Source organism: Triturus cristatus, chromosome 1_2, assembly GCF_964204655.1.
Source record: "Triturus cristatus chromosome 1_2, aTriCri1.1, whole genome shotgun sequence".
Classification (NCBI taxonomy): Eukaryota; Metazoa; Chordata; class Amphibia; order Caudata; family Salamandridae; genus Triturus; species Triturus cristatus.
In genome coordinates this window covers 459,865,336-459,892,737 of record NC_140580.1, presented here as the reverse complement: position 1 = coordinate 459,892,737, position 27,402 = coordinate 459,865,336, and the positions used below count along the sequence as shown (strand labels likewise).

General features: G+C 43.5%; 1 protein-coding gene across 1 annotated transcript in view; it reads left to right on the top strand.

The window, feature by feature from the left end:
* The window catches only part of KNDC1 (kinase non-catalytic C-lobe domain containing 1), a 575,645-nt gene that overhangs the window by 380,502 nt on the left and 167,741 nt on the right, over positions 1 to 27,402 (top strand). The window contains exon 22 of the mRNA XM_085606188.1: positions 17,279 to 17,426. Within this exon, the coding sequence (XP_085462314.1) occupies positions 17,279 to 17,426 (148 nt within the window). The remainder of the gene's footprint in view (positions 1 to 17,278; positions 17,427 to 27,402) is intronic.

Genomic DNA, 27,402 nt, shown 5'->3' with positions numbered 1-27,402 from the left:
CGAAAAAAGGCGCTTTCTACTGATTGGATCTCTGTCGAGGCCTTGTTACCCCATACCTCGCTGCCATATAGGGCCATGGGAACACACTTGGCGCTATATATCTTCATGACCGCGGGCAGGGGTTTACAACCCAAACGTTTTGCAAAGCCTAACAGGGCTCCTGTAGCCCTAGCAAGAATATTCTTTTTCTGGGCATGTTGCATGACCCAAGTTCTCCTATCATCAAAGAAGATCCCCAAATATGGGAAGGTCTGCACTTTTGTGAGCTCTTGCCCATTACAGTAGAATTTGACCTTTTTCGCCCCCCCACACCCGATTGACATGGAATGAGATTTTTTGAAATTTATTAATAGGTCTAAAGAAACCATAAAATCATTAAATCCATTTAAAAGGGCTTGTAGGCCTCTCGCGGTTCTTGCCAGCAGAACAGTGTCGTCCGCATACAATAATGCGGGGATCAATTTAGTGCCGGCTCTGGGGATATCCTTGGTGGTCGAAATTAAAGCATCACCCAGATTGTTAATGTAGAGCGAGAAGAGCAGGGGAGCAAGAATGCACCCCTGTCTTACCCCTCGCTTCACCTGCCAAGCTTCTGACAGACTCCCGTCATCACTGTAGCGGACGACAGCGGTGGTGTCCTCGTGAATGAGTGCCAGAAAGGCAATCAACACCGGGTGCAGCCCCAATACCACTAGGGAGGCCCACAATTTTTGGCGATTTACAAGATCGAAAGCAGTGGACAAATCCATAAACGCTAAATGTAAATCCCCCTGCTTAGCGACCGTGTACTTCCCAATGATAAGATGTAGATTGAGGCATTGACCCACCGTGCCCTTTCCTTGTCTGAACCCATATTGTAAATCTGAAATAATGGATTTATCCTCCAACCAATTTGTTAATCTCGCGAGGACTACTTTACCCATTATCTTCATAGCAGAGTACAAGAGAGAGATAGGCCGATAACATGCCGGATCCTCTCTTGAACCTTTTTTAAATAAAGGTACTATGACTGCTTTACCCCAAGAACTCGGAGCACCCGCCTTAGAAACTGCATTAAAAACAGAAGTTAAAAGCTTTGCCCAATACCTTGAATCTGCCCTATAGAGGTCCACGGGAACACCATCCGGACCTGGGGCTTTACTTTTTGCCATTGACTCAATTGCCTCCTGAACTTCTTCTTCATTGAAATTAATTTTCGAAGTCAAGTTTATGTCCCCATAATTCACTGGGTTTAGTTGAAGAATTTCAGAATAAAGCCCACCGAGATGAGCCACCCATTTATCTGGTGGAATCAGACAGTCTTTGATTGTGTTCTCTGACTCATTAAAAAGTGGGCTATTAATTACTTTCCAAAATTGAGTACTATTTTTTAAAACACTTGCTTCTGACAATTCCTCCCAAGCCATATTCTTTAACTGAATTTTCCTTGCCTTTATTGCTTTTTTATAGGTCCTTCTTGCCTCCACAATCTTCCTTGTGTCTTTCCCACTCTCTTTTAATGCCGCTAGAAGTACAACATGCGCACTAGAACATGCTTGATCAAACCAGTTTTTAAATTTCTTAGGCCTTGGTCTCCCATGGTAGGTTAAATTACCCGCTACTTGTTTAGTTATTCTCTCGAAAGCACCAAGGATTTCAACTGGTTGTGACTCTGTTGATAAACATATACTTAGATCCACCATATTACTATTGTACAGATTCCCGAGGAAATCAGTCGGGGTAATAACGTCCCATCTCAAGCGTCAACCCTGATGAGTAGGGACTAAGTTTAAATTAGCAATCACAGGCAGAGGGTTTGACCTAGACACAGCATTTATATTAATTTCCATACTCAGAGGATTATGATCACTTAAGGCATTTTGAGTGACACGAAAGGAACCTATGAGGTCCTTCAACAGACAAGAAATAAAAATGTAATCAATAATGCTATGATGGCCCTGTCCAGTGAATGTAGGGACATCAAATAAAGAATCTTGTACGGGAGCAAGTAAGTGAAGGGCAGATACAATATGCTCTAGGTACATCCCACCCTTAGAGTGTTCAAAGTGATTTATCTCATGAGGACAATAGTCATAATTAAAATTTGCAAAACAATTGAGATGACATACATGAATATTAAAATCGCCAAAAAGTAAAAAGGAATAAGGTGTAACATTACTTGCAACAAACTCATCCAAAAATGTAAACAATGCTTTTAGGTGCTCCAATTCATCCAACCTAGTAAATGAGTTATAAAAATTCACCACTAATAATGATGGGAGATTGGCACCTTCAAGTTTAACCGCCAGTATGTTTGGAGAACTCGTCACTAATAGTTCTGTGCTATACAATAACTTGAGGCTGAACAGTAACAGGAGACCCCCCCCGAGGTCTCCCCATCGAGGAGGGCACAGCGTTTTTAGTGAAAGACTGATACCCATCCAAATAATAAGGATCTTTAGCCTCCCACGTCTCTTGCAGGGCAATTATATGATAGGTAGAAAGAAAAGCCTTCCAATTTGTATCACCTCTTTTCGTTCTCAGACCGGCAATATTCCATGACAAAGTCAGGATTTTATTTGTTGATGAGGTATCCCCCCCCAACCCCCTCTCTTGTGGCTCAAAATTCACTGGATTTAATGAACGGGTTTGAGAATCACCAACCTCACTATTTATGAGGACCGTGACAGTCGCATTACCAATTGGAACAGGAGGAACTATTTCACTCACGTCTACTTGAACCACCTCGGTGGTTCTCTGACTAGTTCCTTCACCATAGACTGCTTTTAGGGGTAAAATACTAACACCAAGACCATTAATGTCCGTATTATATTCCACAGTCAGCACTGTCCCAGGTTCTTCAAAAAAAGCCAGACTAGGATCATTATGGAGGGCCTGAGTGTTAGCTACACTGAGTCAATCGTTGACATCTAAAGTGCTGAGGACCTCATATCTGTTGCTAAGGGCCAAAGTCCTACTCGCAGGGACTAAATGAGGGATCTGTCCACCATTTCCAATGGTCCCCAGAGTGTGGGGTGGGTAAAAAAACCCCAACGGGAGAATATTAACATAATCCTGATGTAATCTAAATGACCCTGCCTGTCTTAGGATGTTTGCTACTAAATCAGGAGAACTAAAGCTCACTACAACACAGTCACCCCTTAACGACTTATTGGACTTTCCAACCCATGGGACCCTTCTAACCATCTTAAAACTATCAAAAAGACGGCTCCCCAGAACTGTCTTGCCTGCCAAAAAATGGAGGGCTTTATTTTTTAAGGAAGACCAATGCTCTTCCCTCCCATCGCTAGGTTTTGGAACGTTTGCCAGAATAACAGTATACGGGCAGGCCTCCGGCGGCAAATGTAAAGATCGTTCCCTGGATGGCTGCACAGGAAGCGGACTTGATCTCCCTATCATGTCCCTATGCCTCAAATTGGCACCACCGTTACATCCCAAAGCGGCTGATAGTGAATTAGTGGGAGCTATAGCAATAGTCGTCATAGGCTCAACTAGCTCAGACACTCTATTTTCTACTCCACTTGAAGGGAGCCTCTCAGATGGATTAAACCTTGGCAGTAAAACTTCCTGGTTCACTATGTGACTTCGATGAGAGCGAGTCTGTCATCAATTTTATTAAGTTTGTCCATAACTGGCAGTAAAATTGCTCTCAATCGCTCGTCCATAATCTGTATTAAATAAACCATCTTCGCTCCCGTAGTAGTTGTTTCCCCCTGAACGATATTCTCATTAATCCCATGACTCTTGTCAACCGAGGACAAAGTGGCCGCAGAACTTTCCTGAGAAACCAACCCATAAGCGGAATCTAGGATCCTGGGTTGTTTAACTTGTTGACGTATGCCTTTAGGGCCCTTATTCGCTTTTCTTTTGCCCTTAACTATTTTAGTAGTAGAAGCAACAGGGAGGGCACGTGACTGCCTAGTACGTGTGGCTGGGGGTGAGAGAAGAGGACTAGGAATATTCACGGAGCCTGGAGGAATAACCGAGCTAAGCTCAGCCACAGACTCCACGGAAAAATGACAACCAGCCTGTGAAGTACTTGAACCTAAAATAGGATCACCAGGTCGTGTCACAAAATTGGGCTGGGATAATGGCTCCAACGATAGCCTCCTTTCCACCATTTCAATTTCTCTAGAAACAACAGTTTCAGCCTTTTTCAAAAAAGCATCTAATGTCCCAGTACCCCCCATTACAGAACACTTACTGTTAATTTTAGCCATGACAAGAACAAAAACAATACTCAAAACTTAAAAATGTAACACCTTGCAAAACGATGAAAACTCGCAGCATAAACAACACCCCCCAATCACCCACAACCTAGATTGACGTAGCGGAAAAAAACCAGGGCAAGTGCCGCCTCAATAGCACGTGCAGATGCCGGCGTGGCAATAAGCACCTTCAAGGCGCCACATGTGCTGCTCCATGAATATCTAACTCATATAGTCCTGGACAGGACAAACCGCCCCAGTCAGCAGAAAGTCAGTGGTACCAGACAAAAGGTGCCCTACCTCGGGCAATAAGGGGGTTGGCCCAGCCCAGCCTCTTTTGGCCTCTGACGGCCACAGACGGTCCCGCCCTTGTCCCGGGCTTCTCCCACGCACGTCCTCGTGGGGCGAGGGACCGGGCCGCCGTTTATGCGCCTCCTGGCGCGTGGTGACCTCACGACCTGGCGCCTTGGCACAGGGAATCCTGGGGCTTGTAGTTTCTGGCTCTGACGAGCGAAGCCCGGCCAGTCCCTTCTTCCCCCTCGCGTTGCGGGCTGACAGGCAGGCAGAGTGGCGTGAGGGCTGCGGTGGCGAGATAGCAAGCAAAAGGGTGTTTATTTCCCCTTCTTCTTCCCTTACTAAAACGCATTGTGCTGGCGCAGCGTCATCTTCTGTCATTGTTGAAAATGTACAACATTTTCAAGGAAGAGTTTCAAAGAAACTGAGATAAGGTTTTATGCACAATAGGAACTGTTTGTCATTCAAGCTTGATACACCTACAGCCAATAAATAGGAATTTAATCTACTCAGCAGGGAACAACCTTTACAACGCAACTATTACAACGCACTACACTTACAACACAATTTTTACAACGCAACATCCACTACAACGCATTCCATTACATCGCATGACACTACAACGCATTTTTAAAAACTACCTTCACAACGCATTCTATTACATCGCATACTACCTTTACAACGCATACCATTACAACGCATAATATTACATTGCATTTAAGGTAAGTATTGGATAGCATAGGGGTAAAACCCTACACTATCCAACACTTACCCTACTGTTGCACCCCTTGGAGTTAGAATAGTAATTTTTACCCCTACACTATCCAACACTTACCCTACTGTTGCACCCCCTGGAGTTAGAATAGTAATTTTTACCCATATACTATCCAACACTTACCCTACTGTTGCACCCCCTGGAGTTAGAATAGTAATTTTTACCCCTACACTATCCAACACTTACCCTACTGTTGCACCCCCTGGAGTTAGAATAGTAATTTTTACCCCTACACTATCCAACACTTACCCTACTGTTGTCCCCCCTGGAGTTAGAATAGTAATTTTACCCCTATACTATCCAACACTTACCCTACTGTTGCACCCCCTGGAGTTAGAATAGTAATTTGTACCCCTATAGTATCCAACACTTACCCTACTGTTGCACCCCCTGGAGTTAGAATAGTAATTTCTACCCCTATACTATCCAACACTTACCCTACTGTTGCACCCCCTGGAGTTAGAATAGTAATTTTTACCCCTATACTATCCAACACTTACCCTACTGTTGCACCCCCTGGAGTTAGAATAGTAATTTTTACCCCTATACTATCCAACACTTACCTTAAATGCAATGTAATATTATGCGTTGTAATGATATGCGTTGTAAAGGTAGTATGCGATGTAATGGAATGCGTTGTAAAGGTAGTTTTTAAAAATGCGTTGTAGTGTCATGCGATGTAATGGAATGCGTTGTAGTGGATGTTGCGTTGTAAAAATTGCGTTGTAAGTGCATGCGTTGTAAAAGTATGCGTTGTAACGTCATACATCCGTCGTCTAAACGCGCAGATCCTATATAGGTTTGTAGGAACTACACGACATGGTGCCGCCAATGTTGGTTTGGTACTTATTTAACAGTTACATCTGAGTAGTTCAGTCAGAGAGCCCTACTCACATTTTCCCAGAGACGTCTGGAGTGGGAAGGGAACTATTCCGCCACTGCTGAGTAGGATGTATGATGTTACAACGCATACTTTTACAACGCATGAACTTACAACGCAATTTTTACAACTCAACATCCACTACAACGCATTCCATTACATCGCATGACACTACAACGCATTTTTAAAAACCTATATAGGATCTGCGCGTTTAGACGACATATACTGTAGGATTGGAGTCAGACTGATTCTAGACACCCGTACCGAATATGTTAGCCTGTATACCAGCTAGCTCACAGTGCCACTAGAAACCCCTCTTACCAAGGAGAGAATAGTTCTTGACAACTATCGAACATGACAACTCTGTCCCATCAGGGATCATGGAAACAGTGTACTTTTCGCTCAGTCACTCATGCTCACTTTGTCTCAGAGAGGTACACAGAATAAACGGTGGGGACATTTCTCAATAAGCTATTACTGAACCGGCATCATTCTAGTGTAAAATAGGTGTGCGGAAACAACCATTAGAAAATAACAGATATAAATGATAATAAGCACTAACAGAGTAAAAGGATGGTAGATTTCTACCATTGTGCCAAAACAATGAATACAGGCAAGTATATAATATACATGACAGTAAAATGCGTACTCCTACGATGCGTCCCTAACTAGATGTACCTGAATGTACCTAGCATGTATATGGGTGTAAAGCCAAGAATCCCTCTAGGATAAAGTCCCCCATTACCTGAAGTGAGAGACTGTGGGACCCTGTCTTGGTCTCGAGTTAGACACCCCGCAAGGGCTGTCAGACCACTGCGAGCTGAAGTGTCTGCATGCAGTAGCCTCAGCTTCTCGCGTCAGTGTGTCGGCATGGAAGTCATTTTCTCCTCTGACTATCTCAGCAAGAGATGATGTATATATACCCAATGTGGTACCCCCTGGGGATTTACCTTGCTGTGTCATGTCGGGCTAGGATTACAAAAGGAACGACGTTATTATGCAGCAGATGGTAGGCCTGCTGTGCTGCTGTGATTCCAAGAATCCTCATGCATAATGAATGAGGCTTAAGCTTTTCGGAGAAAACCGCATATCATCCCTGGACATTACCGTAACTAGGTAAAATGTCAGTACCAAGAACCGTTATGTAGTGTAATGGTACGGAGAATATAGGTGCAAGGTTAGGTGACTACCTGAGCCTGTATTGGGGTACCTATATGGAACATAACACCTGTATGTGACTATCACAGCCATACCAAACAGTGATTCTGAGAAAGAAAAGGCTAATCCTAATCAAAATACCCTTACACTTTTACAAGAAGATCTGCAGTCCCACCATTAGCTCCTGTCATCCACCAAATGTCAGTCTCCACAAAGACTAGAAACAATAAGCAGCAGTTCTGCAACAAAGGATCCAAATGAATTTGTGAGGGGAAGCTTGGCTCCTCTTTACCCACATCAGTTTCTGGGTTCCCTCCCTCCAATCTCAGGACTGTCAGCAATACACTTCCACTACCTGGGAAAGTAACCTTGGGAATAACTCAGTGGTGGTTGGTATTTAATGGTGGTAAGGAGGTGGATTGCAGGGCTAGGTGGGATAAAAAAAACACTTATCTGTCTGCTGTCTGGCGCCGCCACCTCCTCTCTCCCTCTTCGCCCAGTTCCAGGGCAAGAAGCACCCAGCTACCAGCCTCCCGATAGCCAATCACAATGCTGCAATGCAGCGTTGTGATTGGTCTGAGCGCCATGGTTTGGTGCTCAGCCAGAGAATGGAAGGCTGGGCATGTTCTTCACCCAGGCTGTAATGCAGCTCGGTGAGAACATGCAAAGTGCACATGACGGTTTGACTGGTCTGAGACTGCCGGCCAAAGCATCCTGCGCACATGGAGTGGGTAAACACTCCTGCCTTGCTCTGTGAGCAGAGCATAGCAGCCCTTCCCCTATCCATCTGAGCAAGAGGAAAAAAAAATTATAATAACAATGAGTTATTATCATTTTATTTTTTCCACTTTGACCTGCTCAGTGGGACGACACTACTCCGGCTTAGCAGAGGAGCTGCCACTGGATTAAGTAGAAATTCCAAAACAAGTGTAAGAAATTGAAGTGTTGGTTGACTGAGGTGTGAGCCCTGGTCGAGCAGCAACCACAATCCTTGTCAGGGTAAGGCACAAGCAAACCCGAAATTAGCCTGTGTTCAACCCCCGGTAGCTGGGCACAGAGCTGTCAGACTTAACTTAGAACCAATGTTTAAAGTAGTTGTGCAACATTTCAAACAGTAAAACAGTAAAAGCACCACACAAAAATATCCCACACCAGGTTAGAAAAGTAGAGCTTAATTTAGTAAATAAAACAAGATCAAAACATAAAAATCCAATCAGTAGAACCTGAGCTATGAATTTGTTAACAATAAACTTTAAATTAGCTCCTAAAAGTGTAAAGCGCCAACCACGGATATCTAGTTGCGCTGGACCGGATCAAAGTCAAAAGTTCAGGCCGGCCACGATGGAGCGCTGGTTGAATGCAGTCCCAGATAAGTCCAGCTAAAGGTTTACCTTTTCAAGTTTTGTGCCAATAGTCCCGTTTGCATTGGCAAGGGTCGTAGGAAGCAAGGAGAGTATTGCGGGCAGTGGTCGGCGTGGCACAAAGAGCTCAAAAGCTTTATTTAATGAGCTTGTGAGCCACACCAAGGATCCAGGACCTGAGAAGCACCAATTGGGAGTCAAAAACTCACTGCAGCTGGGTGGGGAGTCTTTTATGTCCCTGAGGCTCAGATCAGGAAGCCAGAAGACTAGTCCTTTGTGTCACTCTGGGGTCCTGGGTTCAAGATGAAATTGCAGGTCCAGTTTTTCTTCCCCAGACAAGAGGGCAGTAGATCAGCACAACAGTGCAGCAGTTCCTGTAGAGCAGCAGTCCAGCAGAGTGGCAGTCCTTGTAGCAGCACAGCAGCCCTTCTTCTGAGTGGCAACAGGTCCATAAGTGTACTGAAGAGTTGGTGTCTGGTGTCCAGTATTTATACCCAGTTGAGCCTTTGAAGTGAGGGAGAATTTATTAATGGTTTCCCTTCGAAGTCTCTAGGCACCCTGCCTTCCCTGTCCTGGCTCCAGGTTAACAACAGGGGATATGCGGCCCTTTGTGTGAAGGAAGAACATAACCTATTCAGGTGTAAGTGGGGCTGTGCCCAGCTTCTCCCTCCCATCCTGCCAGTGATTGCTCATACAGGCACACCTAAGCTCCCTATTGTGTGTGGTTTTCTAGGAGGAATTCAAAGAGCCCAACTGTCAGCTACACCCAGTCATGTGACTAGAAACCGGCTATATGGACTAAATGGATAAGGAAAGAAAATGCCATCTTTCTAAAGTTAAAAAGAACAATTGATGGACAGAATGCTGCACAATGTAAAACATTCACTCCAGTACTGAGATCTGGGCCTAAATACATTGATTGTTTGATCCCCATTCCATTCCAGTTCAGACCCAGCCATATGCAAATCAGTCTTGACCCTGTTCCCTATGGGAACAATCCAGCCCGAACTGCCAGGCCAGGTCCTCCCTGGATTGGAAACAAGCATCCTGGTAGCGGTTTCGGGGCATCACCCCTCATCAGCCAGACTAGCTGGACTCCAGTGGCGTGGAGAGCACCTGACCCACGTCTGGGCATAACCGTCCCCCTCGGGGTGACAAATGCAAAAAGAACAATTGATTGACAGGTGGATTTTTCAAAATTGTAATTTAAAATCCAACTTAATCAAAAGTTAGGATTTTATATGAGATTCCAGAGACATCAAACATGATCCGGTTATCCATTCCCACGTGGAAATTACACCGATAAAAAAGTAATAAAATAACTTCAATGTTATCCTATGGGAGAGATAGGCCTTGCCATAGTGAAAAACTAATTTAAGAGTTCTTCACTACCAGGACATGTAAGTCATAAAAGTACATGTCATAATTTTTTAATACACGGCACCCTGCCCTCTGGCTGTCCAGGGCCTACCCTAAGTGTTGCTTATATATATTAAAAAGGAAGGTTTGGGCATGGCAAAGTTTTATTTTGCCAGGTTGAAATGGCAGTTTAAAACGGCACATACAGCCTCTGCAATGGCAAGCCTGAGTAATATTTAAATGGCTACTTAAGTGGGTGGCACTATCAGTGCTGCAGGCTCAATAGTAGCATTTAATTTACAGGCCCCGTGTACATGTAGTACAATTTTTCCAGGGACTTATAAGTAAATTAAATATGCTAATTGAGGATAAGCCAATGATACCCTGTTTTAAGGAGAGGGCATAAGCACTTTAGCACTGGTTAGCAATGGTAAAGTGCACAAAGTCCTAAGGACACTAAAAACAAATTCAGCAGAAAGTGGAGGATAAAGTCAAAAAGTTTGGGGGTGTCCTGCAGAGACGGCCAATTCCAACAACTGGGTTACCAGATACTTGCAATTAGGCATGCATGGCAAGGAACGTTGATTTGATTTGATTTGGGTATTTGTAGAGCGCTACTGTCACTCTGAAAGGAGCTTTCTGGAGATGTGCGACAATAAGCAGAGGGAGATAAACAAACAAGTGATGTATCTCAGTTTATACAAGTGTGGGAAAAAAATGCGTCGGTGGTCCCAAAGATCTAAGTTTTACTCTTATGAGACAGTACAACATGGAGGCTACATTTCCATCCCAATTCCAGTCAATGGAATAAAGCACAGCATTGACATATACAGAGCAGGCTTCATCTGTGACCTCATCACTCCTTTACGAAAGAGATTTTAGTGAATATCCACAGATCTACGTTCCTTTTATTTTGCAACACAATGCTTCTTAAGCTGAGATCAGCGGGCCCCTGGTGGTGCACGATACCGACTCAGGAGGTTGCAACTGTTTAGAATATTAGCAGACTACTAAACTTTATGTGAAAAACTGAAATTTACAAATATACATTTCAAAACGCTTTGGAAATGTTAAGGAATGTGAAATCAGAGGCTAAATATTAAGTTGGTATGTTCAGCTTTATTTGTGGGAGCAGCACAAACATAGCTAACAGAATCTAGTATTGATGGCCTCAATTGAAGCACTGGTATGTTCGGTCAAAAAGAGAGCATGTCGTAGGAGCAAAAAATGTAAAGGAACATGTTCAAATCTACTATATCACTTTGCCTTTTAATAATAAAACTACATTTGGAAAAGCTCCAACATTCCCACTAAAATACATTTTGTTTTGTTGTATATTTTTGGGATAAATTAAATAAAATATTTCATAGTTTGTGTATCCGTGCATTTGTTTGATGTGTACCTCTTCCTGTAAATTTGTATATAGTTTTGAGATTCAACTCATAGAAATTGCTGAGGCTTGAGTCCTCGGTTTCTAGTAGTGATTAGGTGGTGGTCCAAGGAAGTCAAAGGTTTTATGACCGCTCACACAAGGAGTTGACATGTCTGGAATCTGGAGGGGAAGGTAGTTTCTATATTTTTGATACAATGTGGCCTTGTTTGTTTAGTTTATGAGTAGTGATGGCAGGTCTGTTGCATATAGATAATCCGTTTTGGATAGCAGAACATTAATCTTTAGGAATGTATAAAAGTCTACATCTGCAATGTGAATTTGCACTGAGAGGCAACAAAAATAGCCTTTTAAGAAAACAGATCAACCGCCCAGCTTGTTTGGGTATATCACAATGACATGTGATTATAACTTCTTATCTCCACCCCAAGCCTTTTATTGAGTGGAGATAAAGCATTTTGTTCTTAATTGGAATACAGATGACATGTTTAACATCAATATGTTCCATCTGATATGATAATACTTCTTTTTCGAAGGTCGGCAACACTCGAGAGTTGGAAACCACCTCAGAAAATACCATTTAGTTCCAAGCTGAATAAAAGGGATGTCTGATCTGAGTAAAATTAAGCTAGGCCCAAAATAACTAGTTGCCTCGCCATAATCAGGTTTTACCTAGAGATCCTACCTCTCTTGGAATGTTATATAAATCCTGATAGAATCCTGTCTACCTACCTGTCTTAAGAAGTCCTGTCCCAGTCTCCCTGGAAACATGTTCAGCACAAAATTGATACCAGGGTTAACATCCTCCTCAATGTTACTATACTTTCTCACCACGTAGTATATTTGGAGGGCCAATTCTTTACTAGTATCTCCAGGTTATCAGTTGTGGTGTTCTAAACAAAACACGTATATTGTCTGAAAACCAGGTATGGAGGTATTTAATAAGAAACAATTGTCAGCAAAGATCCATGCTGCCTACCACACCGAACTTGAGAGCTATAGTCCAGAATCAGATACATCAGATACATCAGATGTATAGCAGACGCCCAAATAAAGGAATTGTTGGTCACGTGGAGACCATATGCTGGAGGGACAACCCCTCTTCAGCAACAGTTAGGACCAGATTTATCAATGTTTCATGTAACACAGTGCTGCAAGATGGCAGGAATGTGCCATATTTACCAATATGTGGTGCAGGAATGCTCTCTGCCTGTGCTGGCACACAATCTGCTGCCTAGCACCAACTCATCCGTCATGGTGCAAGGGTGCATGCATTGCAGGCAAGATTGTTTTTGTGCAGGAAGGGACAGCTTCATGCACAAAAACAATCCTCTGAGTATTGTACCTCTTTCTATGTGCACTTTCTTTGTGTGCTGAAAATACTGGCAGGCAATTGTGAGTGGAGGGACTCGATCTGCCATTAATAATGACAATTGTACACCAGTATATGCATCTCAGCAACAGCCTTGTCTACAGCAAAGGTCAGGAGGCATACAAGAAAGACGTTTTTCCATTTGTTCACAAGACCAAGACCTTTTCCTAGAAGGACAAACAACAGTGGTCTTACAGAAGGCAAACCAGGTTCTAATTCTGGACTACAGGGAGGTGTGGACATAGGAGAATTTCTGGCATGCCATTGTTTGGAGAAGAGGACTGCTTTCAGGGGGCCAAGTTACAGAATGCTCCACTACAAAACAAAAGGTAACAGAATCGCTGAAGCACTGATCACGCTTTGCTCTTGAGCTGAGGAGAAACAGGTGCATGCTCCAGTATATCAGCTCACTTGGGTTCAGGTTCCCCTCCTTGGCTCTGAGGTCCCCATCTTCGGTGCCATCTTGGAACCTCTGCAGTCAAAGGCAGATGCACAAATCCTTGCAGTTTCTTTTTCCGTGCATGAAGAAAGTACCCTAAGGCTTCCCTGATGGGTGCTACATTAGTTTGATACACTAGCATAGGCTTATAAGGACTAGTAGGGGTTCCAAGATCACTGTGTTCAGAGATGCAGGTCAGAGTTCAGCAAAACACCTCTGTATTCTACCTTGGCTTATAAGAATTTATTTTCAAATGCAAATTCTTGTTAACCATTCACCTCTCCTTGCCATGGAGTTTCAATCATCCCCTATGCAAGAATTATTTAAGGATCTTTGGAAATGGCCACATCATGTATAGTCTTTGTTACCACCTTTGCTTTATACCATAGTGCACCTAATGCATGTATTGTGGCTTTGAACACCACAAGAACATGAAGGAAAGTTTTTAGAATCACAGACTAGGTGACAGGAGCATTTTCTAGATAAAGATTTGGAAAAGGAAAACAAGTATTCATGAGAACTAGTGTTATTGAGTGTAAGTCATGTCTCCTTTCATTTGAAAGAATTGGTGTTAACTGACAACATGGTGGTGGCCTCACAAATACATTCATTTTTCTTTTTTTAAAACACTACCTCATTACAGGGTGACTGGAAATTAAATTTACAAATGATTTGTAGTTGTGTTATATACTGAGCATTATAAAGATGTTGAGATGGTCCAGATTGAGCTAAAGGTTTAGACCCTAAATAAATCTCTATTACACAGTTTTCAATTGGTGCTTTAACTAAGTAATCAGCATTACCTGGTACTATGTTCCTCGGCCTGGCTAGCAAATTAGGGCCTTTTCTTCTGCATGGGATACATTTTAGCATTACAGAAAGGACTGCAAGACACATTATTTAAACCCAACTCTTCCCTCATGTAGGCAGTAGGCATACATTCCAAAGAAGCCATTACCTCCTTGGCTCAAGGAGTGCTGGGCAGCAAGAAAATGAGGAAGCAAATTGCTAGTACACAGACACCATTTTACTAAATGGTAATTGTGGTGAATGGCTTTCTTCTAAACGTGGTGGTGCACGTTTAGAACCTTCTGATAGCATTCGGGCACATTTGTCAAGTTGTTTTTTTTAGCAAGACTACATCACCTTGTGGAGAGATCCTGAGGTACATACATTAGCAGACTGGAGGTGGGGTTATGCAGATAATTAGAGAGCAACTATGATCTGTGTATCTGCAGAATCACTCACTGCACCCCGTGTAGGTGGAGACTGTGTAGATGCACCCCCCACCACAACTGTGGGTGCAGTGTCTAGCATTACCACTTTCTCAAAGTTTTGGGATCTTACCTACTGAAAACTGCCAATTCATGTTTGTGCATTGCACACTCATCTATGTGTGCACTAACATGCACATGCACTACCGCACAGTAGAGAGAAAGTTCTTCTTAAAGGAGTACACTGCCCCAATCTGTCACTGGCACACCTCATTTGTTGCTGGTAAGGCACAAAGCTGTCTTTGCAGTTTTTCACAATACGCCAAAGGTATTTATTTCATAATTATTTCTATATTATATGGACATTTTAAAACAGTTGAATACAAAATATTGCGTCTAGGAGAAAGCCTGAGTATTCAGTGTTTAAAGCAAATATATTTTGTTAAAATCTTAATATTTCTGTCAACATTAGATTACTGTTGGAGATGGCCTTTTTTGTCGGGTCAACCCCAAACCTTTTGCCTTCACCCTTCTGTTTTCTGAACCCATTTTTGTTGGCTTTTATGAGTCTCTACACTTTACCAGTGCTAACCAGTGCTAACATGTATGTGATCTCTCCTTTAAGCATGGTAAAATTGGCTGAGACCCAATTGGCATATTTAATTTACTTGTACATCGCTAGTAAAGTTGTACTACATGTACCAGGTCCCTGTAAATTAAATGCTACTAGTTGGCCTGCAGCACTGATTGTGTCACCCACTCAAGTAGCCATTTAAATAGGTCTCAGGCCCTCCATGGCAGCCTGTGTATGCAGTGTTAAATTGCCATTTCGACCTGGCAAAGTAAACCTTTTGCCACGCCTAATCATTCTTTTTAATACATATAGTCACCACTAGGGCAGGCACATATACAATCCAGATGGCAGGGTGCAGTGCATTTAAAAAAATGTGCATATACTTTTAACTCTTAATATTTTCTTTTTCACTGCTGGAAGGCCTGCCTCTCTCATAAGATAACATTGCATTTTATTACATTTAATAAGTGATAACGTTCAGTTGGGAGCAGGTAGGAATATCAAGGTTGGGGTCCAAAGGATTGTAATTTAAAACCCTCATTAATAGTAACATCAGATTTTAAGTCCAAATTCTAAAAATGCCATTTTTAGAAAGTTGCCGTTTTCTTTTCCCAACCATTTGGTGCCTGAAGCCTGTAGCCTGTATCCTGGGCCACATGGCTAGGTGTAGCTGGAAGTTCGTCTTTGCATATTGCTCCCAGAAATGGAGACAAAGGGGAATAGATATGGCAGGAAGGCCATCTCTGACTTAATGGGAGGGAGGAGCTGCCACCTACCACACTTGCAGATCACAAACGCTCTGCCAGAGTACACTCACAAAGAATCTGACACTAGTCTATTTTGACCCTAGACAAGCTGGGCCAGGGCAGGGAGGCAGGAAATTCCAAACATCTCTGGGGTGGAAACCTCCAGAACCTTCTCCTACTTCAGAGTGGGCACCCGGTAAAAATAATGGACCCTCACACCCAACTCTTCACTACACCTCGGGACCTATGAAAGACTCAGTAGGACTGCTGTGCTGCTCTGCTGCAAAAAGGACTGCTACTCTGCTACTGTGCTACTCTACTGCCATGCTGCCTGAGTTAGGAGTGGACCTGCAGCTTGAATCCAGGACCTACAGAGAGACTCCAAGGGCTATTTGGATGGCTTCCTGATCCGAGCCTTATGGACAGAAAAGGCTCCAATCACCTTGAACCCTGCTCCTGGACTCTGCCTGCGGTGAGTCCTGCCTCTCAAGTGGTACCACCCCCGTCTTGGACCCTTAGAAGTGGGCCTGAAGGTGCATTGCCAACACAGATGTGGACTTCACTAAAACCAGCCTGAAGTGAAGCGAAGCCCTGCAAAGCCTCACCGCACAACTACAAGCTTCATCAGAGGGGATGTCAAGCAATGCGGGGTCCCGCAGAGCCTCGCCACAGAGCTGCCAGCCTCAACAGAATTAATGACAATCAAAGTAAAGCTTCGCCAAGTCTTGTCGCCCAGCTGCTAGCCCATTAGAACAGATGTGACTCGATGCAACACCTCACTGCACAGATTCTTCAGAACTGACGCAGTGTGTTGCAACATGATTCAGGATCTTGCATCAATGGCCTTGCAGCTCCTCAGAACCAATGCTGACAAATGCATTGCCTCACAGAGCAACACCACGCAGCCTGTACACTAGGGTTTAAGGTACTTTGCTCAGCTGGCACAACTAGGTCCCTGTAGCCGGCCAGTGCTCCGTCAGCCTGAACTTGTGACTTTGTTATGGTCCAGCTCAATCAGATAAATACAGTTTGCACTTTGTGTTATAGGCACTATTTTCACCAAAATCATTAAAGCTGCATAACTCCTGTACTACTGATTGGACTTTTGTTGTTTTGGTCTAATATAATTTATTGGATTTTAATCTATTTTCCTAAATTGGTGGGGGATTTTTCTTGTGTTGCATTTTCACTTTGTTACTGTTTGAAGTGCTGCATATATAATGCTTTATACATTGCCTCTAAGTTAAGCTTGACTGCTTTTGTGCCAAGCTACCAGAGGGTTAAACACATGTTATCTTGTGTTTTCATTGTATCTCATCCTGACCAAGATTGTGGTTTCTACTTGAGTAGGGTTTTACCCTACTCAACCAATAACCCAATTTCCTACAATTACTTTTCATGTCGCCATTTCTACAGATTTGTAGAAAATCACGCAATTTAATATTAGTATAAGAACAGGTTTTTGTTTTGCTGTAAATGTAATCAGTCACTGAATTCTTTCTTTCCAGTGAAAGCATGGATCCTTCTGCAATGCTCACCAAGATTTATAATCGTTCTATGTATTTACTTCAGACATGGATTGAAGATTGTTGCAACATAGATTTCACAGCAAACATCAATCTAGTGAATCATCTAGAGGAGTATATTTCCTGTAAGGTAAAATATGCTAATATATCTTTCATATTTGAAAGTACCCTTTTGCTGTAAATTTCTTTCTCGATCTCCTTCATTGTTACTGAATCTGAAACCACTCACCACTTATCCCAACTTTATTTGTTGAAAAAGGAGATTTTCCGCGTCTGTTTTCATCTGATTATACTTGCTAAAGAGCACACATTTAGCTCATGGGCGTTGATTCACCAAAATGCCTGGGGTAGTGGAAGTGACATCACACACCCTTTTTTTGTAATCTTTATATTTGTTTTCCAAGTAACTCTGAAGAGAGAAGGCAGAGGATACATTATTCAGGCTCCATTGAGCAACAGCATGAGCAGGAGTAAACATATTCAACAGGGAATGTAATGCCTCAGGTTCAGGGGAGCCCAGTGGGGGACCCCCTATGCATTAATAACCCAAAAATCCAACGAAACATAAAATGAAAGAAGAGACACAAGTGGAAGAGAGGAGGAAAAGGGACAGTGCCACTGAAGTGAAAGGAGGGGAAGTGGCGAGGTGGTGGGCTGAGACTGCGACCGTGCACAGTGACGGATACCCAAAGAGAGAAAAGAAAAAAGAAAAAGAAAAAACAGACACCACTGGAATACAAAGGGGGAGGGGGTAATGGGAGGAGAGCCCTCAGAAAGGGGTGTGGGGTGCCCAAAAAGAGGGGCGGGGCGCTGATGAGTCCAAGGGCAGGATGGGTTGGTCCGAGCAGAACACGATCCCATCAAGGGTTGTCCGCGAATAAAAATGGCCCAAATCTGCTGATAGACCTGAAGCTTATCATCAAGAGAGAAAATGGTCTTTTCACATGATGCTGTCTGAAATATGGTCGTGAGCCATTCTGCATGGAAGGGGACATGAGAGTCGCACTAATGCTTCGCCGATGTCAGAGCGATGACAAATTACCGGCATTTGTGATGCATCATTGCGGTGGGCATGCATGAGATCATACAGTAGCACCTTCTGGCGAGGCAGCTGGGAAGGAAAAGACAGAGTCCTGCTCAGTGTAGCCGCCACCTCCGCAAATAAACCCCGGACAGCGGGGCAGTCATACAGGATGTGAAAGGTGTCATGGTACGGCTGAGCACAATGCCAGCAGCGGGAATAGGGTAGTAGCCCCGTTCGCTACTGTTTGGAGGGTGTCCAGTACCAGTCCTGCACTGTCTTGAATAGGCAGTTTACCCCGTGAGGATCTTGGCTTCCCCTAAAGTGGAACGCTGGTCCTTGTAAGGAAGGCATCTGAAAGAAGTAAATAAATGCAAGGCAAATGGTTAGGTCTTTGATGTCCTTGAGACCTCGTAGAGAAAAGGGGGCAAGCCCTTGGATTCACTCGGGGGGAGTCCTTCAGTCCTTTTTTGGCAGGGCAAAGATCAGCAGGCAGCAGGGAAGCTCAACAAGGCAGGGCAGCAGGTCCTTGGAACAGTGAGACTCAGCAAAGTGGCAATCCTTCTGGCACAGCAGCCTTTACTCCAGCAAACTTTCTTCTTGGTCTTTTAGTGTACTGATTTGTTAGGGCCAGATCCCTCATATTTAAACTAGGGGTGGGCGGAATTTGCGTAGTCGCGTTACGCAAAGTTCTGCGAAACGGTAAAAAATCTCCGCGAGCTACGCATAATTCTGCAAGCACGCGGAATTGCTTGTTCCGCCCGGTCGTGGTGCATTTTTCCTGTTCGGGGACGCTGTTTGCGTGCTCGGCGGAGAAATATCTCACAAACTTGCCCATGCGGTAGCCAATTGGCATGGCCATCTTGTTTCACTTATCCCGCCTGCTCGCAATGCGTGTTTCCTGTTCGCTCCCGCGGATGTCCAATGGCGCGTCCGAATGACGTGTTCTCGATCGCACACTCTCCCGGGATCACGCGGCCTGCTACCAAAATCTCATGGCGCACGCGAACAGATAGGAAAACTCGTCGGCGAACACAGGGATCCCGGTAAGTCGCTAGCACACGCGCGAACACCCATTTTGAAAGCACGAACAAGGAATGAATTCCGCTACGCCGCGGATCGCGGAATTTTCGGCAATTCTGCGTCCTCCGCGGAACGCTGAATTTCCAAAATGGGGCAAATTCCGCAAGCAGAGCGGAATTTACCACCCAGGCCTAACTTAAACCCCAAAGTGCCTTTGATGTAGGGGGTGACTTCAAATGAATCTTTGAAAAAAAAAATACTTATAGAACAGATCCAAATAATTACTAGAGTGGTCGACCTCCAAGCTGGGGAACCGGGTTCGAGTCTCGGGAACGATGCTCAACATCCTGTGATTCTGGGCAAATCACTTAATCTCCCTGTGCCTAACAAAAATGAATGTGTCCATCTGTAACAAAACTGGTGCTCATGTAAAGGGCCCTGATGTCTCGAGTCTAGTTTGCGCTATATAAAACTCCCAAAAAAAACTCCCAAAAAATAAGAAAATTATAGAGCAGATCCAAATAATTGCAATCAAGAATCGGAGTTCATATTAAGAAACAAAAAGAGAAATGGACATATATAATAAACCATTTGAATTTTCACAAAGGCATTTAATTTAATTTCTAATATAACTTACAAAGAGCAAGCAATAGATAGTAGAACATAAAATTATAATTAAAACCCTAACCAACATCCTCATAAAGTGCTTAAGATTTTCATAAGATTTTTTCTAAAAATCCCTGTAGTACCAAAAACGTTGAATAATAAGGATAATTTATGTTGCTGCGCAAATTTAACCTTAATGCCAAATACTGCAAATTAGATAAAGTGCCTTACAATTATCAAAATGCTTCAATAATTCCAGTTAATAAATGATAATACCATCTCTAATAATCTTGTTCCTAATTTATATAGCTCCATAACAGACAAATACTTTTTGAAAAGACATTTCCTGTCATTACTAATATAACTTACAAAGAAAAACCGATATATAATAGAGCATTAAATTATGATAGTACCCTGACCAACATCCTCATAAAGTGCTAAAGAATGTTAATATGATACATTTCTAAAATTCCTTATAGTACAGAACAATAAATATATAGCGTATGGTTATGTTGTTGTGCAAAACGAGACGGATGTATGTCGTTACAACGCACACTTTTACAACGCATGCACTTACAACGCATTGTTTACAACGCAAAATCCATTACAACGCATTGCATTACAACGTATGACACTACAACGCATTTCTAAAAACTACCTTTACAACGCATTCCATTACAACGCCTACTACCTTTACAACGCATACCATTACAACCGTTAATATTAAATTGCATTTAAGGTAAGTATTAGATAGTATAGGGGTAAAAATTACTATTCTAACTCCAGGGGGTGCAACAGTAGGGTAAGTGTTGGATAGTATAGGGGTAAAAATTGCTATTCTAACTCCAGGGGGTGCAACAGTAGGGTAAGTGTTGGATAGTATAGGGGTAAAAATTGCTATTCTAACTCCAGGGGGTGCAACAGTAGGGTAAGTGTTGGATAGTATAGGGGTAAAAATTACTATTCTAACTCCAGGGGGTGCAACAGTAGGGTAAGTGTTGGATAGTATAGGGGTAAAAATTACTATTCTAACTCCAGGGGGTGCAACAGTAGGGTAAGTGTTGGATAGTATAGGGGTAAAAATTACTATTCTAACTCCAGGGGGTGCAACAGTAGGGTAAGTGTTGGTTAGTATAGGGGTAAAAATTACTATTCTAACTCCAGGGGGTGCAACAGTAGGGTAAGTGTTGGATAGTGTAGTGTAATATTATGCGTTGTAATGGTATGCGTTGTATAGGTAGTATGCGTTGTAATGGAATGCGTTGTAAAGGTAGTTTTTAAAAATGTGTTGTAGTGTCATGCGTTGTAATGGAATGCGTTGTAATGGATTTTGCGTTGTAAAAAATGCGTTGTAAGTGTAGTGCGTTGTAAAAGTTGCGTTGTAAAGGTTGTTCCCCAAACGAGACTTATTCTTAAGTGCCACAAATTAAATAAAGTGCCTTACAGTTATCAGGGCCGGGGGCCAGAAATAAAACGTATGACTATGCCCTCGAGATTCTTAATGAAACAGTACCAACTCAGTTGAAAGGTCTTAACGGTTATTGTATTCTAAAACTTGACTTATCCATACTAAACTTCCCTGGCCTAATTACTAATGAAATTGAATTATTGCCAGGAGGCATTAAATCGCTTCAGACCACCTACTCATTTGGCACATTCTTCCTCAAATTGCTTTGTTCTAGTCATTTTACTAAGCCGCTCTTGATAATCCGGAACCCTGGATGTTCGGCACCTTTGTAAAAAATCAAAGAACGAGCGACTGTGAAAGCAATTGCCAAAAACTTTTGGCCCGGTTTAGACACATTTCGGGGGTTCCCCAATATGTAAAAAAAGCAAAGACTACCAAAGCTAGATCTAGTTTGAAGATAAGCCCAGAGTTTAATTGAGTACTGCCACCAACTTGGACCAGAAGGTGTGTAATCCAGGGCAGGAATAGAAAATAAGAAGCCAACAGTTATCGAGAGCCAGGAACATTTTATTTAATACCTTGGCTGTATAATAGGCCAACCAATGTGAGATAAAAGACATCCTTCTAAACTTTTACGCTATCAGGGACTTATGCCCTAAGAGAGTTATTGTCTACCAATCCATTACTGTAAAATTGCAATGTGCTGTTTGCCAAATTTTATCTAACATATTCTTGATGGGACTTGGATGTATCTCTAATTCGTGTATTAGCCGATACCAATTCCCTATACCGGCCATCCTTGATCTGAACAGGGCTTGAAATAGAGTATGGCCATCATGGCTGAGATCAAAATTATAGGCTTTAAAGAATGATAAAATCTGATGACAAGAAAAAAAAAAGCTGTGAGCCCAGTTCACTAAACTGAGCTGTAATTTCAGGTCAAGTCATCCGCCTACCCTGAAGAAAGAAGAGGCTGACCTCTCGAAACCGGGCTTGCTCCCACATAGTAAAAGCCACCGATGAAATTGTCAAGCCAAGATACCCTACCTCACGGAGCGTGAGAAACACCCAGCCTGAAGCAATTATAATGCGACGGTAGAGACACAAGAGCCTGACTCTTAACTCTGTTAAAACCTTATATCTAGTTTTGTTTGGAAATTTAGGGATCGTAATAAAAACTGGTAAATAGATGCCAGCATCCTGCAACTTTATGTCTAAGAAAAAGAAGTCCATTACCCCCCTCCTTTTCAATACTCGAGCACAAAGATCTAAGAGTGCTGCTTGATAATAAACCTGAAAATGAGGAAGAGCCAGCCCACCATGCAGGATGTCGAACTGGAGGGAAGAATATTTTACCCTAGGGTCGTGAGGGGAACCCAAACATTTGCAAGCCAAAAAACAGTGCCTCCCAGTTAACCAGATCGAAGGCTTTCTTCACATCGACCATAATAACCACAGCCTTCATCTGGTTAACTGAGAAATAATCAATAGCCTGCAGTAAGAAACTCATATTAGCTGCCATCAGCGTCCCAGCAACAAAACCTGATTGATCCATGTGGATTATGGCCTGGGCCAGCGGGCTGATCCGACTGGCTCACAGTTTCATCAACAACTTATAATCAGCATTAAGGAGGCTTATGGGCCTACTCAAGCTCATGTCCTCAGGGTTTTTATCCTTCTATAAGAAGCTAACAATAGTGGATTCCCTAAAGTAAGAAGATCATTCCACCCCATCATTAACATAATTAAATGAATTGGTCAAAAAAGGGAGAAATTTGCCAGCAAATGTTTTTATAAAATTCAGCTTGAAAGCCATCGTTACCTGCAGCCTTACTGCAAGACATAGCTAAAACATCTTTTAATTCACTGGCTGTAATAGGTGCCATAAATTAATCAGCCTGAGTGACCTCTAGAGACGGAATCTTCAGAAGAGCACAAGGATCTCATTCAGCCCAGCCCTGGCTCAAAACTACCAGGAAAGGGTAAATCAGCCCTTTGTGAGAGAGCAGGACACAGCCTATTCAGATGTAAGTGTGAACCACAGTATGTAGATGAATGCAGATGTATCCCCTGCCACACCCAGCCCTTCCTGTGTTTTTGGCTGTCTAGAGAGGATGCACAAGCGTAGCTGTCAATCAGGCCAGAAGTGGATTGGAGACAGGGTGCAGGCACACAGAGCTAAGTAAAGAACAGAGAAATGTCCACTTTCTAAAAGAGGCATTTCGAAAATAGTAGTGTTAATTCCAGCTCTACCAGTAAAGAGGATTTATCATTACGATTCCAACCATACCAAACATGACAAAGCTACTCCTTATTGTTCAGGATTTACCACTTAAAAGTATATATAGGAATTCTCAATGCTGGCCTATGGAAGGAGTAGGCCTCACAACAGTGAAAAACAAATTTAGCTGTTTGTCGCTGCCAGGACATCTAAAACATAAAAGTACATGTCCTGCCTTTTAGGTACACAGCACCCTGCTCTTAGTGTCACTAAGGACATAACTTAGGGGTGACTTATGTGTAATAAAAGGGGAGTTTAAGGCTTAGCCAAACATTTTAAATGCCAAGTTGAAGTGGCAGTAAACTTTATACACAGGCCTTGCAATGGCAGGTCTGAGACAGATTTGAAAGGCGACTTGGGAGGTTGGCACCACTAGTGCTACATGCCTACTAATAGCATTTAGAGTACAAGCCCTGGGTATATGGGATACTGCTTTATAAGGATTTATAGTAAACTAAATATGCCACTCTGGTATATACCAGTGTCACCATGTTTTAGGGGAGAAGCACATGCACTTTAGCTCTGGTAAGCAGTGGTAAAGTGCCCAGAGTCCTAAGGCCAACAAAAAGATACAGGAAAAAAAGGGCGGCAAAAGGCATTAAGTTGGGGAAAGATCACCCTAAGGATGACAGGTTTTACACGTGCCCCCTCTGCCTGAAAGTGGGAAGAGCTACCCAATCTCTAGGGAGTTCTCATCACTAAGGCGGAAAAACCTGAACAGACCATCACCATTGGCGTGATGTACTCCTGGTTTGTGTTCCACCCTGAAGTCCATACACTGTGGGGAAATGGACCACCTCAACAATTTGGGATTTTCATGAGTCACCTGAGGGGCCTGTGGTCTGTCTGAATCATCAGGAAATAGGAAACAGGTATGGCCTCACCTTCTTCAGTGCCCAGACCACAGCAAAAACTTCTCTCTCTATTGCACTCCACCTCTGTTCCCTGGGGAGTAGCCACTCAGAGATGAAGGCTACAGGTTGCCCTAGAACCTCTTCATTGAGCTGTGAAAGTACTGCCCCTATACCATGCTCTGAGGCAATTGTTTAAACGATACATTATTTGGAGAAGTCATACGCCTTGAGCACAGGAGCTGTGCACATGGCCTGATTCAGGGAGTTGAATGTTTTCTGGCATGCCTCTGTCCAAATCATATTCCTGGACTACTTCTTCGAAGTCAGTACGGTCAGGGGGGCAACAATGGTGCCATAACCCTTGACAAACCTCCTATAGTACCCAGTGAGGGCCAAGAATCCTCTGACCTCAGTCTAGGTTTCGGAGGCTGCCAGACCATGATGGTTTGTATTTTGGTCTGTAGGCGTTGCACCTTCCCTCTGCCCACCAGGTGCCCCAAGTACACTACAGACCCCTGCCCTATCTGGCACTTACTGGCCCCAATAGTCAGGCCTGCCTTTTACAGGGCTTGAAGCACTTCCAGGAGGTGATAGAGGTGGTCCTCCAACTGCTGCTGAAGACAGCTATGTCATCCAGGTATGCAGAAGAGAAGGCCTGCAAACCAGCAAGGACCTGGTTTGCCAGCCCCTGGAAGGTGGCAGAAGTATTTTTTAATCCAAAGGGCATCACTCTAAACTGATAGTGGCCCTCTGGAGTGGAGAAGGCTGAACTCTCCTTGGCTCCTTCTGTTAGGGCAATCTACCAGTACCCTGATATGAGATCAAAGGTACTCAAGTACTGGGCAGCTCATAGCCTGCCAATGAGCTCATCTGCCCTAGGGATAGGATGAGCATCAGTCTTGTTTACAGAATGTAGCCCTCTGTAATCCACACAGAACCTCAGTTCATATGTGGTACCCGGTGGGACAGCCTTTGGTACCAGAACCACAGGACTAGACCTAAGGCTATTGGAGGGTTCTATCACCCCCACGTCCAAAATCTTACAGACTCTGCTCTAGATGCGGGCCCTCACCTTATCCGACAACCTGTAAGATTTATTCTTGACAGCGAGGTTGTCCCCTGTGTCCACATCATGGGTACCCAGGTGGGTAACCCCAGGAGTAAGGGAGAAAAGCGAGGAGTACTGTTCCAACACTTGCCAAAAGTGCCTCTGCTGTTCGGAGGTCAAAGTGGGGGAAAGAATTACTCCTTCCACAGGCTCATCCTTCTCCTTTGAGGCTAAGATGTCGGGGAGAGGCTCACTCTCCTCTTCCTATTCCCCATCAGTCACCAACAGCATGGTGAGCTCAGACCTTTCATTGTGTGGTTTTCAGCGGTTGATGTGAAGCACCTTATGGGGTTGCCCGGGGGTCTTAAGGCACACCACGTAAGTGGCACCACATAAGTGGCCTTACCCTTCTTCTCAACCACCTCATGGGGCCCTGACCAATGGTCCCAGAGGGCACTGAACTCTCCAAGTTCCATGACCCAGACGAACTGTCCAGGCTGCAATTCCACAGAGATGCAAAGATGGGCGTTAAGGGAAATGGCGATAAGGCAAGGTTTATCGCTGCTTTTCATCTGAAAACGGACGCAAAATATATTTTTTTATCGCCTGCTTGCTGATATGCCCCATCGTTCTTTGAAACCTACAAATTAAGGGGCATATCATTAAGGGCTGGTGACATAATTATCGCCGCTTTTGCGGCCGTTTTCGGCCAAAAAGCGGCGATAATTATATCGCATTATTTTCAAGGACACGCTAGCGCTTGTTTCTTTGTTTCACCTCCCGTTTTGTTCGCGCCTCGCTTTGCATCTCTAATGAGATGCAAAGGAGGTGTGCCTAACAAAACACCATGGGAAAATATCGCTACCCCAGCTTCGTGATATCATCAACGAGGGGTAGCGATATTTTAAATCCCGTTAACTATGCCTTAACGCAGGAATTTAACGTCTGTTAAATTCCTGACTAAGGCACAGCTAACATGGGAGGTGGATTATGGTGATACGACCACAGGGTCCTATCACCAAGGCTATCTCCGTTTAGGGTGCAAACATCGCTGGTTTTCCAGCGATGTTGGCCCATTTTTGCGCTAACGCTGGAATATATATCACCTAGGTCATACCCGTTGTAAATAAACAAAGTAGGTCGCACACTGCTCGTCATACCAGCAAATAGCCCCATAGAACTCTGGATAATGTAGTAGCAACGGTGAGTACGCCTATGCCACGAGTATATCAATATAATGCCATCCCTGGACACGTGTTTCGAGGTAATTGCCTCTCGTCAGCAGGGAGCAGGTAGGTATGTGGGGTGCCAAGTAGACTGCCAAAATATTAAAGGTTAAAATACCTCTCACGGCGCGCAGGTGTGGAACCAAGGCTCGTCAGCCCAAATCGTTCGAGGGAGCTTAAATACATAAACAAAGTAGGTCGCACACTGCTCGTTGTAAATAACGTGCTAACCAGGCGATATATAACAGCGATAGACGGCGATAAATATGAAAGCCCAAAGCGCGCTTTGCGATATTTATCGCCGTCTGTTGCTAATATGACCCTTAGTTGTTTTGAGCTGAGGAGGCATGTGAAAGATTCAATTTGAATACAAATCCAGTGTTCATCTAACAACAACGTTCATTACATCATAACTATTGCTTAATTTGAGCTCAGCACCGGAGCTTATAGAACCAGTTAAGGACACACTCATTTGGAAGGCACGTAATTTTCCCCAGAATCGCAGGATGTTGAGCCACGCTGAGACTCAAACCCGGTTCCCTAGCTCCGAAATCGGCAGCTCTAGCCATAAGGCCAAGTCCTCTCTAGAATAATAAGTGCCGGGGCTCTAGTTAAGAGTCAGTTTGTACCAGCAAATTT